The following is a 20,682-nucleotide window of genomic DNA, read 5'->3' as shown; positions in this document are numbered from 1 at the left end:
CTGTGCGGACGCACAGATGCGTGCATCCACACACATGCTGAAAATTGACACACTAGTATCTTTGCGCACGTACAGGTCGACTTATGTCCACTATAGCAAATTGCATATTATTTTGAAGCCCCGGACATTAGCTTTCCAATGCCGCTGAAACCGCCTCATTTGGACCTCTGTAGCTCAAGTTATGACCAATTTAGTACAGAGAGGTCAGAGCTAACAGCTTTCCAAATCCTTCATTTCTTGAATTCTTCCACTTTGTATGCTTTCCTTCCACTTTCTCAAGTCATTCTTGCCTTCAAAACCTTAAATCACTCAAAAAAAATATATCAAGGCATCGAATGGGAGAAAAGTGAATTAAAATTGGCAATTTAAGTATGAAAAGCATATTTTTCACAATTAAGCACAATTAGAAAAGAATTCACAAAAGCATGCTATTTAGGTGAATAAATGTGGGTTTATGTGATGGAATCCACTCAAATCAAACCAAAATATATCGTAAAATATGGATTCATCAATGCTACACAACACGTAAGGGTGAGAAGTAATCCTCTCAAGGGTGTAGCAGAAGCATCCCCTTCCAAGACAAGCTTAACCAAGGCGCTTGGGGACATGACCACTATCCTCACGCAGATACAAAAAGATCAAAAAGAATTCTACTCTATCCAAGCCATCCAAGCCCAACCCCAAGTTGCTCAACTTGAAGGCCCTCCTAGAATTTGTGGTTTGTCCATGTCCTCCTCCAACAACAATACAAACCAACCCTCAAGCTCTTCTAATCTTCCATCCCAACCTCTTCCAAACCCCAAGGGCGGCCTCAACGCCATCACTCTACGTTCGGGAACTACATTGGAGGAGATACCTCCTAGGGTCATGAAAGACATTCATGAGGAAGAAGTGGTTGTTGAAGCTCCACATGAAGAAGAGGAGGTAGACAAAAGGCATGAGGGAGAAGGAGTAAGCCTTAAGGAACCCAAGAGGAAAGCTATAGTGGATGAGTCCATTCCTATCTCATTCCCTTCAATGGTGAAGAAGGCAAAGAAGACTCTGGAGTTTGATTTAAATATGCTTCAAGTGTTTAAGAAGGTGGAGGTCACCATCCCACTTCTTGACGCCATCCAACAAATTCCGAAGTATGCAAAATTCTTGAAGGACTTGTTTACACACAAGGATATGATAGGTGAGTTAGAGACATTATCCTTGGGTAACTCTATTTCTTCCTTAATGAAGCCTATTTCTAAGAACTATAGTGATCCTGGACCTTGTTTGGTGTCTTGTCATATTGGTGGAATTGCTTTTCATGACTGTATGTGTGATCTAGGGGCTTGCGTAAGCATCATGCCATTATCTATCTTTGTGCGGTTGAATTTAGCTCCATTAAAGAGGTCGACGACAAAATTTGCCTTAGCCGACAAGAGCATAATTACTGTTGTGGGAATAGCGGAGGATGTACTTGTGGCGATCAAGGATTTGGTATTTTCAGTTGACTTTTACATCCTTGAAATGCCCCCAACAGAGAATAGAAGCTCCTCCTCCGTTCTACTTGGTAGACCCTTCCTAAAGACCTCTAAATTCAAGCTAGATTCCTTCACCGGCACATACTCCTTTGAGATTGGAGACAAGACTATCAAGTTCAATTTGGAAGAAGCCATGAAGCACCCTCCCGAAGAGCATTCCATTCTCCAATGTGATGTAATCGATGAAGTGGTAGCAGAAGTACGAAGAGAAGACCACAACAAATTGTGCTACCCTATTGTTGAAGAGACGGATAACCAGGAGGGTGAACAAGAGGAAGTCATTGAGAGTGAACTCCATGAGCTTGATGAAAAAGAACCTCAGCTTGAGGCAAAGAGTGAACTGAAGCCCCTTCCATCTCATTTGAAGTATGCTTTCTTAGAGGACAACCAAAGGTTTCCGGTCATTATTGCTAGTGAGCTTTTTAGTGAAGAAGAAGGAAAGCTCCTAGATGTTCTAAAAAAGTACAAGAAGGCAATTGGTTGGAGTCTAGCCAATATTGTGGGGATTGACCCCCGCAAGTGCACACATCGTATTTTTCTCCAAGAGGGAGCTCGGCAGGTTAGGCAACCACAAAGAAGGCTCAACCTAACCATCCTTGATGTGGTAAAGAAGGAGGTCACTAGGCTACTTGATGCGGGTATCATATACCCAATTTCTGATAGTGAGTGGGTGAGCCCGGTCCAGGTCGTTCCCAAGAAATCGGGCATCACTGCGGTTAAAAAGGATGATGGTGAAGTGGTCACCAAGAGAGTTCAAAACGCTTGGCAGGTGTGCATCGTTTATAGAAGGTTGAACGCTGCTACAAGGAAGGACCACTACCTTTTGCCCTTTATCGATCAGATGTTGGACTGGTTAGCGGGTAAATCCTATTATTGCTTTCTTGATGGATTCACTGGTTACTTCCAGATTCACATTGCTCCTGAGGATCAAGAAAAGACCACATTCACTTGTCCATTTGGCACCTTTGCTTACAAAAGGATGCCATTTGGACTATGTAATGCACTTGCTACTTTTCAGCGGTGTATGACCAGTGTCTTTTCCTATCTAATGGAGACTTGTCTGGAAGTCTTTATGGATGACTTCAGTGTTTATGGAACTTCATTTGATTGTTTCTTAGAGAGCTTGGCCAAGGTCTTAGCTAGATGTATTGACACTAACCTTGTCTTGAATTTTGAAAAATGTCACTTCATGGTACGACAAGGTATAGTGTTAGGACATGTAGTATCTGATGAAGGCATTTAGTAGACCCGGCCAAGGTCGATGTTATCACCACTTTACCTTACCCCTCATCTGTGAGGGAGGTCCGCTCGTTTTTGGGACATGCAGGATTTTATAGGCGCTTTATTAAGAATTTCAGCAAGATTGCTTTGCCATTGTCGTGCCTACTCCAAAAAAATGTGGACTTTGAGTTTGACAGTGCATGTGTGAATGCGTTTGAAGAGTTAAGGAGAGTTCTTACCACAGCACCGATTGTGCGAGGCCCCAACTGGACGCAACCATTCGAGATAATGTGCGATGCGTCAAACCGTGTTGTAGGTGCCGCAGTTGCACAGCGCGATGGTAAACTCCCTTATGTTATTGCTTGCTCTTCTAAAACACTGGATGCGGCACAATCCAACTATACCACTATAGAAAAGGAACTCCTAGCTATTGTTCATGCTTTAGATAAATTTAGATCTTATTTGTTAGGGTCCAAGATAATGGTATATGATGGGTTGAAATCGAATTCCAACACCTAAACTCACCGGCAAGTGTACCGGGTCGCATCAAGTAGTAATTACTCACATGAGTGAGGTCGATCCAACAGGGATTGATGGATTGAGCAATTTTAGTTAGGTGATGAATTTAGTCAAGCAAACAGTTGATGATTTGAGTGAAATTTGAATAACCGAAGCTAAATTGCATGAAAATAAAAGGGAGAGGGGAAATTGACAAAAAAAAATAAAATGCAGAAGAGTAAATTGCATGAAACTTAAATTACAAGAAAGTAAAAGAGCTGAATCTTAAAGAGCAAGTAACGTAAATGACTGAAGCTTAGATTGCAAGAAATGTAAATAGCTGAAGCTTAGAGTGCAAGAAATATAAATTGCTTGAATAGTAAAGGGATGTGGGAGCTGGAATTTAGAATTTAATAAAGAGAATGTAAAGAGAGATTAAGCAGAGAAGTAGAAGATGAACTATGTTGATGAAGATCTACACAGAAAAGTAAAATTGCTTGAAGAACAAAACAGGAAGTAAACTTAGCTCAATTGCAAAATCTAAAAGAGAAATTAAAGATCCAAGAGGAGCAATGAGATTAGAACAAGGATCTAGATCTCAATTACGCCCTTGATCAAATAGAAAATAAATTGCAGAAGAAAGTAAAATTTCAAAACAGCAGAAAAGATTAAAACCCAATCCTTAGATCAATTGAGAGGAAGAGTGACAGATGATTCTCAGAATTTGAATCAATAAAGCTCTTTAATCTCAATTCAAGATCCAAAACAGAAAATAAAAACTTGGTTTGAACCTTGGTTGGCTCTATTTTGGAGCTGTGCATTGCATTTTCTTCTGAATGGAGCCCGATAAAGTTACTTTAGTTAACTGAGCGCTATTGATTTTCTTGGGTTCCTTGGGCGCTCAGTTAAGAAAGTTCACTTAGCGCCATGCCTTTGCTCCCCTGGCCTTTGATCTAGCGCTCAAATAGAGAGCGCTACGCTCAATTTGTGAGCGTTATGCCTTAGTCTCTTGATGCACAACGCTTTTTCCTTCCTTGGGCCACGCTTTAATAGGCATGCTTTCCTTGTTTCTTTCTTTTCTTCACCTACAAGTAATTAAAACAACCAATCAAAGTATCACCAAATTCACAAGGTTTATAATTCATTCAAAAACCAACTAATTCTAGCTTAAACCTCATGATTTTGTGTCAAATAAAGGATGGTTGATTGATTCAACAAAACCATGCAGATCCACTCCAAATCACTTTCTTACAATGCAAGAAAGTGCATAAACCTAACGAAACAAGTGAAAATGCTTGAAAAGCTAGCATAAGATGATTTGTCATCACAACACCAAACTTAAACCTTGCTTGTCCCCAAGCAAGCACTAAATATAAGAGGAAATGAAATGAAACAGAGAAGTATGCATGTCCTTATTTAGCAGATAATTGAACTTGGTTCATTATGCAGACAAATGTAGCTCATCTATTACTTGCTGAAAGATAAGAAATGTTTCCTTAAAGATTCACTAGAGTTGCTGTTATAATTCCTTACTTTTGCTTGATCCCTTGCTCGCTTTTCATTTCTTTACTTTGCTTAGGAAGCTTATTTATTAATGAAGGCTTGGTGGAAAATGTTGCAGCAACCCTTTTGGCTAAATTTTGCTCAACATTTTTTCACCACAGACACATGGCTCAGAATTTCTTCCTAGGAACATTGATGCCCAGCATCTCTTTGGATTACTAAATGCTCTGTAACTATGTTGCTCTTGATAGTGGACTTTTGGTTGGCAATCCCAGATCAGTTGATCCAAGTGGCCAAGTTTTGAAATACTCATCAGAACTTACTTGTCCAAGCATATCCTAGTACAAAAACACCACAGGCATATGTCCTAGGGTCCAAGCTATTGGTGTTTAGCCTTATTGTTTGTTTCTTTGCCCATTCTTGGCTTTTCTTTTTCTTTTTCTTTCTTATTTGGCTTTATTCTCAAAGGATATTCATTGATGACAGACTTTATAGCAGCAAAATAATTCACACTTCAAGGGACATGTTATTATGCAGCTTTTGTTATTTGAGCTAACCATTAAATCAAACAAGCACCACCACTGAATTATCATTCTAATTTCTACAACATTAGACATTCACTTTCTATATCAGACATTTTTCTTTTATTTATACAGAAGGGAAACAAAACAGAATTCAAGCTAATGAGTTATGACAAGTATAATATGCAGGCTAGCATTCTTAGCAAACATCTCCACTTACACCTAATTAAACACTTCAGCAAGACATATAGGAATTTCCAAATTAAAATACTTCAAAGCAACAAGGATTAAGTGTCAATACAACCTGTTGGGACTGTCTCTCATCTTTCCTTCTGTTGCATCCCCTTTTTTTTTTGTGATGATGCAGACCTTCTTCAAGGGTTGAGTGTCTTCCTGGATAATCCTCAGAAGTTGCTTGTTTCTCAAGCCCTTGAGCAAATGGTTAGCATGCATGAATTGATTGTGGCTTTTGAACTTACTTTGGTGTGTGAACACCAAACTTAGTCCCTTGCCAATGTTTCTCATGCATCAAATTAACCATATGTGAAACCCTTTTGTCTTTGCTGAAGGTTATAAAACTAAAAACTAGAAGACAGACAATGGTTCAATGGTTTATCTGATTGCTTGGAGCTAGCAACCCTTTATGCAGACGGTGAGAATGTATTTTTAAATGAGAATTTCGTGGAACACCAAAATTAGCATCCTTCACTCTTCCTTAAATTTTTTTGGTGTGCAACACCAAACTTAGCTCCTTGCAATACAGATAAAACCACTCAGCCTTTCTATTGAAATAGCTATGAAAAGAAAACTACCTCAGGTTGGGTTGCCTCCCAACAAGCACTTCTTTATTGTCATTAGCTTGACATTTTTCATTCTTGCTCAGCTCAGGTTCTGAACCTCTTTTTCTTTGTCCCATTGACCTCCCAAGTAAGGCTTTGCCCTGTGCCCATTTGTTGTGAAATGGCTTTTGGTTGCTTCGTCTAACAATTCAAGGCTTCCATAAGGGAGAACCTTTGTCACGAAGTAAAGACTAGTGCATTTGGATTTGAGCTTGCCAGGAAAAACTTTGAGCCTAGAGTTATATAGGAGTACTTGCTGTCCTGGTTTGAACTCCTTCTTTGAGATCTTCTTGTCATGCCATCTCTTAGCCTTTTCCTTGTATATCTTAGCATTTTCATAAGCTTCTAGTCTAAACTCATCCAATTCATTTAGTTGCAGTAGTCTCTTCTCCCCTGCTGCCTGAGAATCAAGGTTGAGGAGTTTAGTGGCCCAGAAAGCTTTATGCTCAAGTTCTACAGGGAGGTGACAAGATTTGCAATATAGCAGCTGAAAAGGGGATTTTCCAATAGGAGTTTTAAATGATGTCCTGTATACCCAGAGTGCATCTTCTAGCTTTCTGGCCCAATCTTTTCTAGTGGCTCCCACAGTTTTCTCTAAAATCCTCTTCAACTCCCTATTTGCAAGCTCAGTCTGGCCATTAGTCTGAGGGTGGTATGGTGTGGCTACTTTATGAATCACTCCATATTTGTGAAGGAGTTTTTCCATCTGCTTGTTGCAAAACTGACCACCACCATCACTGACAAGTCCCTTAGGCACTCCATATCTAGTGAAAATGTGCTTCTTCAGGAATTGAAAAATAATTTGTGCATCACATGTGGTTGTGGCTATTGCTTCCACCCACTTTGAGACATACTCCACTGCTACCAAAATGTATTTGAAAGAGTAAAAAGGAGGAAAAGGCCCCATGAAATCAATGCCCCAAAGATCAAATAGTTCCACTTCAAGAATGAAATTTTGAGGCATCTCATTCCTTCTTGTCAACCCTCCAGCTCTTTGGCATTCATTACATTGGTGAACAAACTCTCTGGCATCCTTGAAGATGGTTGGCCAATAAAATCCACTATGCAGTATTTTAGCAGCTATTCTCTCTGGTCCAAAGTGTCCTTCATAGGCTGAACCATGACAATGCCAAAATATATCTTTCATTTTATTTTAAGGGACACACCTCCTAATCATTCCATCAGAGTATCTCTTGAATAAGAAAGGTTCATCCCACAACTTCCTTGCTTCATTGAGCAGCTTTTTCACTTGTTGCTTAAAAAATTCTTGAGGTATCTTCCTTTCCACTTTATAGTTTGCTATGTCAGCAAACCAAGGTGCTTGTTGAACTTGGAAAAGGTGCTCATCAGGGAATTTTTCATTCACTTGCTGTGGTATATCTTGATTGACTTCTTGTGGCACTCTTGATAAATGATCTGCTACTTGATGCTCACTCCCCTTCCTATCTCTCACTTCAATGTCGAATTCTTGTAGCAGCAGCACCCACCTAATAAGCCTTGGCTTTCAATCCTGTTTAGACATTAGATACTTGAGAGCAGTATGGTCAGTATATACTATAACCTTTGAACCAATTAAGTATTGTCTAAACTTATCAAATGCATATACAATTGCCAAAAGCTCTTTCTCAGTAGTGGTATAATTTTTCTGTGTTTTATTTAACACCTTACTAGCATAATATATGACATGGTGCAGCTTATCTTTCTTTTGCCCCAACACAGCACCAATTGCAAAGTCACTTACATCACACATAAGTTCAAAAGGTAGTTTCCAATCAGGGGGTGTGATAATTGGTGCTGTAATGAGTTTTCTCTTTAAAGTTTCAAAGGCATGCTTGAAACTATCATAAAAAATGAAAGGGCTATCAATCATCAGCAAATTGCTCAATGGTTTTGCTATTTTTGAAAAATCTTTGATGAACCTCCTGTAAAAGCCAGCATGCCCAAGAAAACTCCTTACTGCTTTCACATTAACAGGTATAGAAAGCTTTTCAATGATTTCTATTTTAGCTTTATCAACTTCTATACCTTTTCTTGACACTTTATGCCCAAGAACTATCCCTTCAGGAACCATGAAATGGAATTTCTCCATATTCAATACCAGGTTAATTTCTCGGCATCTTTTCAAAACAAGAGTTAAATGATGCAAGCAAGTGTTAAATGAATTGCCAAAGACAGAAAAATCATCCATGAAGACTTCTAAAAATTTTTCCACCATATCAGAGAAAATGGAAAGCATACACCTTTGAAAAGTGGCTGGGGCATTGCATAGCCCAAATGGCATCCTCCTATAGGCGAAAACTCCAAATGGACAGGTGAAGGAAGTCTTTTCTTGATCTTTGGGATCCACCACTATTTGATTGTACCCAGAGTACCCATCCAAGAAGTAATAATAGGCATGGCCAGCCAATCTTTCCAGCATCTGGTCAATGAATGGGAGAGGGAAGTGATCTTTCCTTGTAGCATCATTCAATCTTCTATAATCTATGCACATCCTCCATCCAGTCACTGTTCTGGTGGGATCAACTCATTCTTCTCATTGGTGATGACTGTCATTCCTCCCTTTTTTGGTACAACTTGAACCGGACTCACCCATGAGCTGTCAGAGATTGGAAAGATTATCCCATCATTCCATAGCTTCATCACTTTTTTTTGAACCACCTCCTTCATGGTTGGGTTAAGACTTCTTTGGGTGTTGAACCATAGGTTTTGAATCTTCCTCCAATAAAATTTTATGCACACAAATTACAGGGCTGATGCCTTTGATATCCTCAATTGTCCAACCCAAGGCTGTCTTGTGAGCTTTTAACACTTCAATCAACTTTGTTTCTTCTTCCATGTTCGAGGAGGAGTTTATGATCACTGGCAGGTCCTCTGCTTCTCCAAGAAACACGTATTTGAGATGAGGGGGAAGAGGTTTTATCTCTTATTTTGGCTTCTCCTTTTCCTTGTCTTCAATGGAGATCTCTAACACTTCCTCTACTTGTTCCTCCTGGTTGTCATCTTCTAGTAACTCCTCCTCCACTTCTTCTTGCTATTGCTAATGGAAATTGACTTCTAACATTTCTTCTATCAAACCTTCTATCATATCCAATTTCATGTAGTTCTCTTGCTCAGGAGGATGTTGCATTGATTTGAAAACATTGATGATCATTTGCTTATTGTGCACCCTGAAGATCATTTCTCCCTTTTCTACATCGATAATAGCTCTTGCTGTAGCTAGAAATGGTCTTCCCAGGATAATTGAGTTGTTTCCTTCCTCCTCTGTGTCCAAGATCACAAAGTCTGCAGGAAAGATGAACTCTCCAACCTTCACTAATAGATTTTCCACAACTCCATTGGGTGTCTTGATTGATCTATCAGCCATCACCAAAGACATCCTGGTAGGTTTGATTTCTTCTATGGCAAGTTTTCTCATCATTGAGAGGGGCATCAAGTTGATGCTAGCACCTAGATCACAGAGAGCTTTCTCTAATGTCATCTTGCCTATGTGCATGAAACCACAAAGCTTCCTGGATCTTTGAGCTTTGGTGGAATACCCATTTGGATCACAGTATTGCATTCTTCAGTGAGCATAATGGTTTCCTTCTCATGCTAACTTCTCTTTTTGTTGATCAGCTCTTTCAAGAATTTCGCATATAGAGGCATCTGCTCTAATGCTTCAGCTAGGGGGATATTAATCTCTAGCTTCTTGAAGACTTCAAGGAACTTGGAGAAGTGTTGATCCTTGGTTTCCTTGTTGAACCTTTGAGGATATGGCATGGGAGGTGTGAAAGCCTTCTCCAACTGCTTCTATCCTTGAGAGGGTTCCTCCATTACTTGCTTCTCTTTCCTTGATTCTTGTGACTGCTCATCTTTCTTTTTAGGCTTTTCTTGATCTTTCTTGTTAAGTACAGCTTCTTCCTTGTTGCTGGCTTCATCATGCTTGCTGATGGCTTTGTCATTATCCTTCGGCTTCTTATTGGCTTGAGTGTTACTCACCAAGGTTTTTTCATTCCTCAGTTGGATGGATTTGCATTCTTCTTTAGGATTTGGAATGGTATCACTTGGGAGTGAGCTTATTGGCCTTTCAATCATTGCTTGCTTGGACAGTTGTCCAATTTGCCTCTCTAAGTTTCTCATTGAAGCCTCATGATTCTTGCTTGTTAGTTCCTGATGTTTCATCATCTTCTCCATTAGTATCTCCAGGTTTGAGATTCTTTGAGTATCTTATGATGTTAGTGGTTGGTTGTGGGGTGTAGAGGGTGAATGATAGGTGTTTTGGTTAGTGGTTGGGTTATTTGGTGGATAGTAGCTGGAATTTGGGTAGTTATTTTGGGGTTTTCTATATGGATTGGCATTAGTGTTTTGCTGGTTGTGATTCTGCTTGTTTCTTGAGTTGTTTTGGTTTGAATTTCTTTGCCATGGCTACTGATTTTGATTGTGGTTATCTCCCCATCTGAGATTTGGATAGTTCTTCCAGGATGGATTGTAGGTGTCACCATAAACCTCATTTTGGCCTGCCCCTTGGTTGTGCACATATTAAATTTGTTCCTGCTGTTGATCTTCTTGGTTTTCTTCATTTTGCCCCCCATGTGGGTGGTGGTTGGCTTGTATTCACTGCTGCAACTTGGAGGCTATCAATCTTCTTAGCCATCTGCTCAAATTATTGTTGGATTTGCTGCTGCATCACCTTGAGTTGAGCTAGGATAGTGTCCACTCCTTCCAACTCCAGTACTCCCTTTCTTTGAGCTGGTTGGCGTTGCCTTTGATGAGCAAAGAAGTATTCATTATTTGCCACCATATCAATGAGGTTTTGGGCTTCCTCTGCTATCTTCATTAATTGCAATGAGCCTCCTGCTGAATGGTCTAGTGCTTCTTGAGCTTTCAGAGTTAATCCTTCATAGAAGTTTTGAAGGATGTCCCATTCATTGAACATTTCAGGGGGATATTTTCTAATCAGGGCCTTGTATCTCTCCCATGCCTCATAGAGAGATTCTGCATCTATTTGTGTGAAGGTTTGGACTTTTGTCTTGAGTCTGATGATCCTTTGTGGTGGGTAAAACTTGGCTAGACACTTATTTACTAGATCCTCCCAGCTAGTGATGCTTCTTTGTGGGAAGGCTTCAAGCCATTGAGCAGCCTTGTCCCTCAATGAGAATGGAAAAAGCAACAGTTTGTATATGTCTGGATGCACACCATTGGACTTCACTGTGTTACAAATCCTCAGAAAGGTGGATAAGTGTTGGTTTAGATCTTCCAGAGGGCTTCCTCAATATGAGCAATTTTTTGTACTAAGGTGATGAGTTGGGCCTCCAATTCAAAGTTGTTTGCATTGACATTTGGGGTAAGGATGCTACTCCCACAATGCCTTGGATTAGCAAATGTATATGAAGCCAAAACTCTCCTCTGGGGCTGACTATTATTGTTGGCCACTCCCTGACGTTGGGATTTTTGCCAGAAAAGAATTTCATAAAAACATTCGCGTTGTAGATATAGTCTCTAAACCGACAGAGATCCCTTCATACAAACGTTTTGGTTGTCACAAGTAACAAACCCCTTAAAAATTGATAACCAAAGTATTGAAACCTCGGGTCGTCTTCTCAAGGAACTGCAGGGAAGTATGTTCTTATTATTGGTTATGGAGATTGTAGAATTGGGGGTTTTAAGAATGAGGGACAAATATGACAATTGATTTAAATAGCAATTAAAATAAATAAACAAATATTGTAAAGCAAACTTTTGGTAAGGTATGAGAAATTGGAGGTCCAGGCTTAGTTATTCTTATCAACAACAATGAAAGTCGAATCTTAATTCCACTTAGTCAACCTTTATTAAAGCAAAGGAAAGTCAAGGGACTAATTAGCTTGATCTTCGAATCCTATTTATTTCCTAAGAAAAGGTTGGAATTATTGAAGTTCAATTCAATTAGCAAAGATAACAGTTATCAATTATGTTGAGATAAGATAACTCCTGAGTTACTGCTTTCTTAACCAAAACCAAAAGAGGAAAAAGTAAAATTGTTGGAATAAAAATGCCTTCAGATGTAAAGCAACAATAACATAAATTAAAGAAACCAATCATGAATTGAAATACCTCAAATAACATTAATAAGTGAAATTGTAATCTAATATGAAGAGTTCATAAACTAAATTGGAAGAATAAATAAAAATAAAGAACCTGGGATTGAGAGTTACTCCTAAAACTAAGAGAAGTCCTAAATCCTAATCCTAAGAGAGAGAGAGAGAGGAGAGAACCTCTCTCAAAACTAGATCTAAAATATGAGAAGTGGAAATTGGCGAGCTCTCTTTGAATGGATGCATTCCTTCACTTCATAACCTCTGGTCTATGCCTTCTGAACTTGGATTTGGGCCAAAAAGGGCTTCAGAATTTGCTATGAGCATTTTCTACAATTTCTGGTGTGCAGCCTCTGTCACGCGTCCGCGTGGGTCACGTGGTTGCGTCATTCGGAGCTTTTCCTTGCCAGGCGGTCACGTCAGTCATGCGGATGTGTCGCTGCTGATTCGCACTTGGCACGCGATCGCGTCGTCTATGCGATCGCGTGGATACCAGTTTCTTTAAGGACTCCATTTTGCGCTTTCCTTCCATTTTTGTATGTTTCCTTTCCATCCTTTGAGTCATTCCTGCCTTAGAAGATCTGAAACTACTCAACACACTAATCACGGCATCGAATGGAAATAAAGGTAATTAAAATAATTAATTTTAAAGCATTGTGATGCCAGGGCATTTTGGCCAGTTTCACTGACCTTTTCTTTATTGTTTTTAGGGTAGTTTCATGCATTTTCTTAGGGAATAAGCAAGTTTTGGGTAGAATTTCACTTACATCTTGATTCAAGTATACATTGTGCACTTTACATGATTTCATGAGGATTTTGCATGAATTTAATGACAAATTGGATGATGCATTTCCCATGACTGGGACTAGAGCTTTGATGCACTTTATTGCTTGATTTTAAGACAAAGGAAGCAAGGGAGAACCACGTTAGTAGCCACGTTAGTCTAACTAACGTGACCTCTAACGTGGAATGGGAGCTAACTTGCAAAGTTAATGAGAAAAGTAATCGCCAATAACGCCCTCGAAGCCATAATAGCCCACGTTAAGAGTCACGTTAACTAAGTTAACGTGAACTCTAACGTGGAAGAAAGAAATGAAGCCAACGTTAGTGACACTTACCTTTGTCACTAACGTTGGACCAAGCTCACAATTGGCCACGTTAACTCAGTTAATGTGGACTCTAACGTTGAGAAGCAAAAGAGAAGCCAACGTTAGTGACACTTACCTTTGTCACTAACGTTGAGCTAAGCCACAATGAGCCACGTTAACTCCCACGTTAACTTAGTTAACGTGGAAGCTAACGTGGAGGGAGCAAGAATCGCCAACGTTAGTGACACTCACTTTTGTCACTAACGTTGGAATAAGCCAATGTGAGCAACGTTAACTCCCATGTTAACTTAGTTAACGTGAAAGCTAACGTAGATAAGGGAATGATGAGCCAACGTTAGTGACACTCACCTTTGTCACTAACGTTGGAAATGGCTATCATTGCTACGTTAGAAGCCACGTTAACCTAGTTAACGTGGACTCTAACGTGGGAAGTAGGGGCACATTGGAACGTTAGTGACAAAGGTAAGTGTCACTAACGTTCTCGAAGGATTGGCAAGCTTACGTTAAGAGCCACGTTAACCTAGTTAACGTGGACTCTAACGTAGGGGGAAGGGAAGACTCTCAACGTTATTGGGAAAGGTGAGTCCCAATAACGTGTGTGAAGGACCAAGAGGCAACGTTAGTGGTCACGTTAGTGCCACTAACGTTGAAGTTAACGTGGACCATCCCTGGGTGAGGAACGTTAGTGAAAAAGGTGATTGTCACAAACGTTCTCGAACCCACACTCTCACTTAATGTTAACGCCACTAACGTCCTGAGCTAAACACCCTGCCTACTTCACACTTTCTCTCTGTAAGTAAAGCTAAGCCCACTGCAGAAGATAACTGCTTCAAACTCAAGATCCAAAGGCCCATATCCAAGACTTGAAGAACCAACTAGAAGATCAGAAGAGTAGTATATATAGGGGTAGTTTTGAATTAGGAAAAGAGCTTTTTGGGGGATTGAAAATTGGGAACTACTCTCTGTATAATTTACTTTCTCTGCACTTCTAGTTCTAATTTTCATGATGTATTCTCCATCTTTGTTTTCTATTTCCAGAGTTATGAACAACTAAACCCCTTTCATTGGGTTAGGGAGCTCTGTTGTAATTTGATGGATCAATACTAGTTTTCATTACTCTTCTTCTATCTTTTCTCTTGATTTTACTAGAAAGCTTTCAATCTTCAACCAATTGGGTAGTTATCTTGGAAAAGAAGCTATTCATACTTGGATTTCTTCTGAACCTTGGAAGAGGAATGAAGAGATCATGCTAGAAATGCTTTCTCATGTTGGACCAAATTGGGTTTGGTTGGATATAGTGACTATAATCCTACTAACACTTGATTTGGGAATACATGTGGTATAATCAGTGACCATACTTCATCTCTTTTCATGAGCAATTGACCAAGGAATTAGCTATTGATCAAGATTTGAGAGATTGAATTGCCAAGGAATTGGAATTTGATCACTTAAGATTGCCAAGGAGATCAATGAATGCATTGATTGAGGAAGAGATGAAAATGAACTTGATCCGGAGAATGCAACATCTCCTAAGCCCAATGAATCCCCATCTCTGATCTTACCCATTCTCTTTAATTTCTGCAATTTACTTTTATGAGCATCTTCCCCATTCCCATTTAAATTCTGCAATTTACCTTCCGCCATTTACATTTAGCTCTTTACTTTCGGCATTTACATTTTCTGCTATTTACTTTCTCGCTATTTAATTTCCTGCAACACTCAAACCAAATTCTGCTTCGCTCAACTAGAACATTCCTCTAATTAAAGTTGCTTGACCAATCAATCCCTGTGGGATTCGACCTCACTCTATTGTGAGTTTTTACTTGACGACAATTCGGTACACTTGCCGAAGGAAAATTGTTGAGAGACAAGTTTCTGTGTGTATCAAGTTTATGGCGACAACACCAAACTTAAAGCTTGCTTGTCCCTAAGCAAGTACTGGAACAAGAGAATGATGAATGGAATGCCAAGAGAAATGAGTCATTATTGTGGAAGTTATGTCCTTTGGTTTTATGTTGGTTTCATGCATAGCAATTTAGGTTCATTCCTTCACTGGCTTTCAAACTTTTATCATGTCCTAGAACACTCACTTGATTGCATCCCATGAGACTTTTATTCATTGATCCTTTTTGTTATTTCAGGGCTTGTTTGTGTTCTTAGACTAGGTGCTCTGTGAGGGGGCGACTCTTTAAGATAAGCTTTCAGCCAGCACTCCCGAACCAGTTGGTTCAAGGTGCTAGGTGTTGAGACACCCCTAAGGACTTACTCCCTCAAGTCTCTTTCCCCTATACATACATACCACAGGCACATAGTTTGTTTATTTTCTTTCTTGAGACCTTGGTGTCCAGCACCTCTTTGGGTACTAAATGTTCTGTAGCAAGGTTGCTCTTGATAGTGGATTTTCAGTTGATAATCCCGGGTTAGTTAACCCAAGTTACCAAGTGATGAAGCACTCCTATGAACTTATTCATCCAAGCAGATCCTTGGTACAGGAGCACCACAAACACATCTCTCAAGTTTCAAACCCTTGGTGCCTAGCCTTATTCTTTATTAACTTTTCTTTCTTTTTCAACTCTTATTGTTCTTTTCCCCTTTTTCTTATTAGGATCTTGTTATTTAGCTAGTCTCATGGGGTGTGTTTCAAGCATATGATTCAGGCCAGATAGTTATCTTCCCACCCTTGTTGGTGAACCAACTTAGCTAACTTATGATCACATCACAAACTAAGGAATTTACTCCACAATATGAAATACCCTCTGGTCTTTGATAACAAACATTCTCTTTTTTATTTGATTCAAAAAAAAAGAGACAAACAACACAATAAGCAGGATGTAATTGAAAACAGGCAACTTGACTAGTAATCATAGACCTAAGCAATGAAAAGCTTAAAGACAGAATTGAAAATTTCTAAACTACCATGGAACATGTTCTATTTCATACATGATTTTCCTTATTTAAAGCTTGAAAAAGATGGAACAGATAGGGAACTCCACCACCTTTTACTCATGGGATTGCCCATGCTCTCTCTCTGGCTCGTCTTCGTTGTGTCTACTTGTTGTGCTTGAGCTCCCACCTCCCATCATCATCAGGGCTCCTACTTACTCTTGCTTGATAACCGAGCTCATCAAAATGTGGTGATTTCAACTGAAGAGTCCTTGTTATAGCATTGGGGCTGAAATCCACCTCTCTCCCTCTTACGTAACTTTTGAAGGTGGGGGCCTTGGTTTTGTCTTCTCTGACCACGTTTGCATAGAACTCTTTGATGAGGTTTGCATTTATCTTCCCCTCCGGGTTCGTAAGCCTTTGCCAACCCCTTTGTTCAATCTTCTCTCGAATCTGTGCGCACTCATCCTCGTCAATTTGGAACGTTAACTCATGCAGTATCTTCTTGAGCTTTATTCGTTCAAATTCGAGTTCATGGAACGCAGTTTTGAATCTCTTCTCATCGAAAGAAATGCTCTCTACTGGTTCCTTCCTCTTTTTCCTTTTGGAGCTTGATGATGCCATGAGTTTGAGTTTTATGTGTGAAGAGGGTGGAAGGTACGGATAGATGAGGAATTCGGTTGGTTAGGACAAGGTGTGATGAAGGAATTTGGATGCAGAAGGTGTGAAGAGTGAGAAATGGCACTTTGGGTGTGAAGGGGAAGTACGGACTAGGACTCACTTATATAGGGAAGTGAGGAGGGAATGAAAGGTGTGGATTGCCGTGGTGGTTGTTTGATGGACGGTTGGGGTTTTGTGTGGAATAAGCACAAGGATTGCCAACTTTATGATGGGGTTGGTTTAGTTTCCAAGTTTGTTATTCTTCCAATATTGCATGGCAACCATTTCCAATGCATTCTCCCTTGAGACACGTGCAAAATATTCTTCCTTTTGTGTTATCCGAACCCTTCAATGCCCCATCAATGATCCTACAAAATAAAAAATGATTAAAAACACACTTGTAGGAAGTGACGGCAAAATTTAAAGAATAACTACTTTTTAAAGTTTTTGTTTTAACTAACTAAGTGTCATTCATTAGTGAAAACCAACTGACTAGCTCAACATCCATGTGTACAACATTTGCAACACCAAACTTAGTTTGGTGCCGTGTGATGTAAAAGAATTATTCAAGGCCTCTAAGAGTGACATGATATGGGTTACATTGATTTTCTCTTAGTGTGCCTTGAACACCAAACTTGTTCTTCACTATATGTTGCACACAATGACTCATACAAATGCATATCAAGTTGATTTGAAATTCATGAACCTTGCATTATTAAGTAATCTAAAAACATATAAAACATGGGTTGCCTCCCATGAAGCGCTTCTTTAGCGTCACTAGCTTGACGTTTTGCCTTTATCAGGGTGGTTGGTAATGCTTCAGATCTTCCCCTCTTGCAGTAGACCTATATCCATTGGCTTCATCAAGGATCTCCACATGTTCTAAGGAAAGAACTCTGTTAATGGTGAAGACCTTAGGTAACTGAGATGGGATAGTGGGGAGATGAGGTGGAATATCTGGAAAGTAGGCTGAGATCACTTCATCCCCCGGAGAAAAGTCCTCTGTAGGGATCTTCTTGTTCCTCCACCTCCTTGGTGCCTTCTTCTTTGTCCCTTTTGATGATGCCTTACTCTTTGTGACCTCCTCTTCTAAGGAAATTTTGTTGTTGGTCTCACATGACTCTGGTGGTTTAGGTTCCTCCTGATTTTTCTTAAGCTGTGACAGCTGCTGAGTTCCTTGTTCATCAACTAAGGGGTTTCCCAGAGGTGTTGTTTGTGCTTCAGTGCTTGCTTCTTCCCTTGGTATCTCATTATGATCTTTGCTTGGTTCTTTGTTCTCTTGATCTGTTTCTTGTGAGAGTTTGAAGACATTGAAGCTGAGCTATTCATCATGGATCCTCAAATTTAGCTCCCCTCGCTCCACATCTATGAGTGCTCTGGCTGTAGCTAGGAATGGTCTTCCCAATATGATTGGGTGAGTGTGACTCTCTTCCATGTCTAAGATGACAAAGTTTGTGGGAAGAAAGTATTTCCAAACCTTTATTAACACGTTTTCCACCACTCCTATTGCTTGTTTTTGAGTTTTGTCAGCCAGCCTGATGACTACATCTGTGGGCATTATCTCATTGATCTGCAGCCTCTTCATAAGGGATAAAGGCATTAAGTTGATGCTTGCTCCCAAATCGCAGAGTGCTCTATCAAACCGTGTTTCTCCTATTGCACAGGGAATGTGAAAACTCCCTAGGTCCTTCCTTTTTATAGGCAACTCTGGTTAAATGAGAGCACTGTATTCTTTATTCATCACTATTGTTTGTCCTCCCTTGAGTGAGCTTTTCCTGGTCAGCAGCTCCTTCATATACTTGATGTATGAGGGCATTTGTTGGAGGGCCTTGATGAATGGTATGTTTACATGGAGGGATGCAAACAGGTCAAGAAACCTTGAGTATATTCTCTTCTCTACAGCACCATTGAGTAATTGGGGAAAAGGTGCATAGAGTTTCAGCAGCTCCTTCTGTGTCAGCTCCTTTTGTAAAGTTTTGGGTTCTTGGCAATCTTTTTCCTGTTTCTCTGCTGATGTCTCTCCTAGTTGTTCTAATGGCTTATTTTGCTTTTCCTTAGTCTCCTTATTACTTGTAGTAACCATCTTGCAATCTTCCCATCTGACTTTCTTTGCCTCACCTCTCGGATTTTTCTCTGTGTCACTTGGGAAGCTATCATTAGGTTTGGGAATCTTTTCAGATAAGTATCCCACTTGAAATTCCAGCCTCTTGATGGTGTCTCCCTGGTTTTTGATGCTAGCTCGCACCTCCTCTTTGAATACCTTATTATCTTGAATCTCTTTGCATATGCCCTCAAGCATAGTCTCAATTTTGGAGAGTCTATCTTCAGATGAGGGTGAGTTGAGAGTGGAGGGGTGAGTTGGGTTATTCTGGTTTTGGTATGGATGTGGAGAGGTGTTGTTAGGGTGGTGTTGATATGATCTTTGTGTGGAATGTTGGTGAGCTGCATGGTTGTTGGGGTTGTGACGTCTCTGATCTTGGTTTTGATCTTGTTGATTTCCCCACCCAAAGTTTGGGTGATTCCTCCATCCAGGGTTGTAGGTTTTGGAGTATGGATCATGGGTTTGCCTGGGTGAGTTTCCAATGTAATTGGCTTGTTCTTGCTCCTCCTCTGGTGTTCTTCACTCCCTCTTGGGTTGCTGATGAGGTGGTGATCGCTGCCACTTGGTTCCTCTCCATCTTCTTGGTGAGGTCATCCAGCTGCTTGGTAATAAGCTTATTTTGGGCCAGCATTGCATCTACATTGTTCAGCTCCATCACTCCTCTAGTGTTTCCTCTTTTAGAAGCATAGAAGTAGTCATTCTCAGCTACAGTTTCAATGACATCTATGGCTTCTTAAATGGTCTTCTTCTTGTTAAGAGATCCCCCGGATGAATGGTCTACTACCTTCTTTGATTCATAAGAAAGGCCTTCATAGAAAATATGTAGTTGCACCCATTCATTGAACATATCTGGTGGACACCTTCTTGTCAGGTCCTTAAACCTCTCCCATGCTTCATATAGAGTCTCACCATCCTGCTGCCTGAATATTTGCACCTCAGCTCTCAGCCTGTTAATCCGTTGAGGAGGATAGAATCTTGCCAAGAATTTGTTTACCACATCTTCCCAGGTTGCTAAACTCTCCTTTGGAAAGGATTCTAGCCATTTAGATGCCTTGTTCTTGAGTGAGAAAGGGAACAGAAGTAGTCTATAGGTGTCAGGATGAACACCATTAGACTTCATAGTATCACATATCCTCAGGAAGGTAGTTAGATGTTGATTGGGGTCTTCTTGGACACTCCCTCCGAATGAATAGTTGTTCTGAATAAGGGTGATGAGCTGTGGCTTTAGTTCAAAGTTGTTGGCATGTATAGTTGGCCTTTGGATGCTACTCCCACAGTTTCCTGGGTTTGGGTTGATGTAAGAACCCAGAACTCTTCTCTCTTGCCCAGCATGATTTGCTAGACCCTCTCTACCATGGTTGTGAGCCTCTTCTTCATGATGGTTCTCCATGTTTTCATCCATGTTTGGTTCAAAATACTCTTCCTCTTCCTCAGCACCAACTACTCTCTTTCCTCTTGCTTCCCTCCTTAATCTAAGGAAGGTCCTCTCAGGTTCAGAATCAAATGAAGTTGAAGCCCCGCTTCTTCTCCTTGTCATACAACCAACAAGGCACAAGCAAGGAACTAGATGCAGAGACTATTCTTGTTAGAAATGCTGTTAGTGTGAGTGATGCAATATATCAAACAGTTAGTGGGTTAGTGGACTGAATCGTAAACAACTAAGAAAATAGGTAGTGGGAAGGGAAGAAAATAACTGAACAGAAAGTAAATTACTCAAATGAACTTAAATCAAACAAAAGAAAAAAAAAATGCTCAATCTAGTTATCCTCCAATTTAATCATTG

General features: G+C 40.1%; 1 protein-coding gene and 1 non-coding gene across 2 annotated transcripts; both read left to right on the top strand.

The window, feature by feature from the left end:
* The first annotated feature begins 726 nt into the window (after window positions 1-726).
* LOC148571855 (uncharacterized) lies at window positions 727-9,814 on the top strand. The gene is made up of 3 exons (XM_088507327.1): window positions 727-1,085; window positions 1,356-1,625; window positions 9,709-9,814. The coding sequence occupies exons 1-3, from the start codon at window positions 727-729 to the stop codon at window positions 9,812-9,814; spliced, it is 735 nt and encodes a 244-aa protein (XP_088363453.1).
* A 9,927-nt stretch (window positions 9,815-19,741) lies between these two features.
* Window positions 19,742-19,848, top strand: LOC148571854 (small nucleolar RNA R71). The gene has a single exon (XR_015908623.1). It is a non-coding gene; the product is annotated as a small nucleolar RNA R71 (small nucleolar RNA).
* Window positions 19,849-20,682: the final 834 nt, after the last annotated feature.

This window comes from Arachis ipaensis, chromosome B3 (assembly GCF_059453495.1).
Source record: "Arachis ipaensis isolate K30076 ecotype BB chromosome B3, ASM5945349v1, whole genome shotgun sequence".
In the NCBI taxonomy this organism is placed as follows: Eukaryota; Viridiplantae; Streptophyta; class Magnoliopsida; order Fabales; family Fabaceae; genus Arachis; species Arachis ipaensis.
This window is presented reverse-complemented; position numbering and strand designations above follow the sequence as displayed.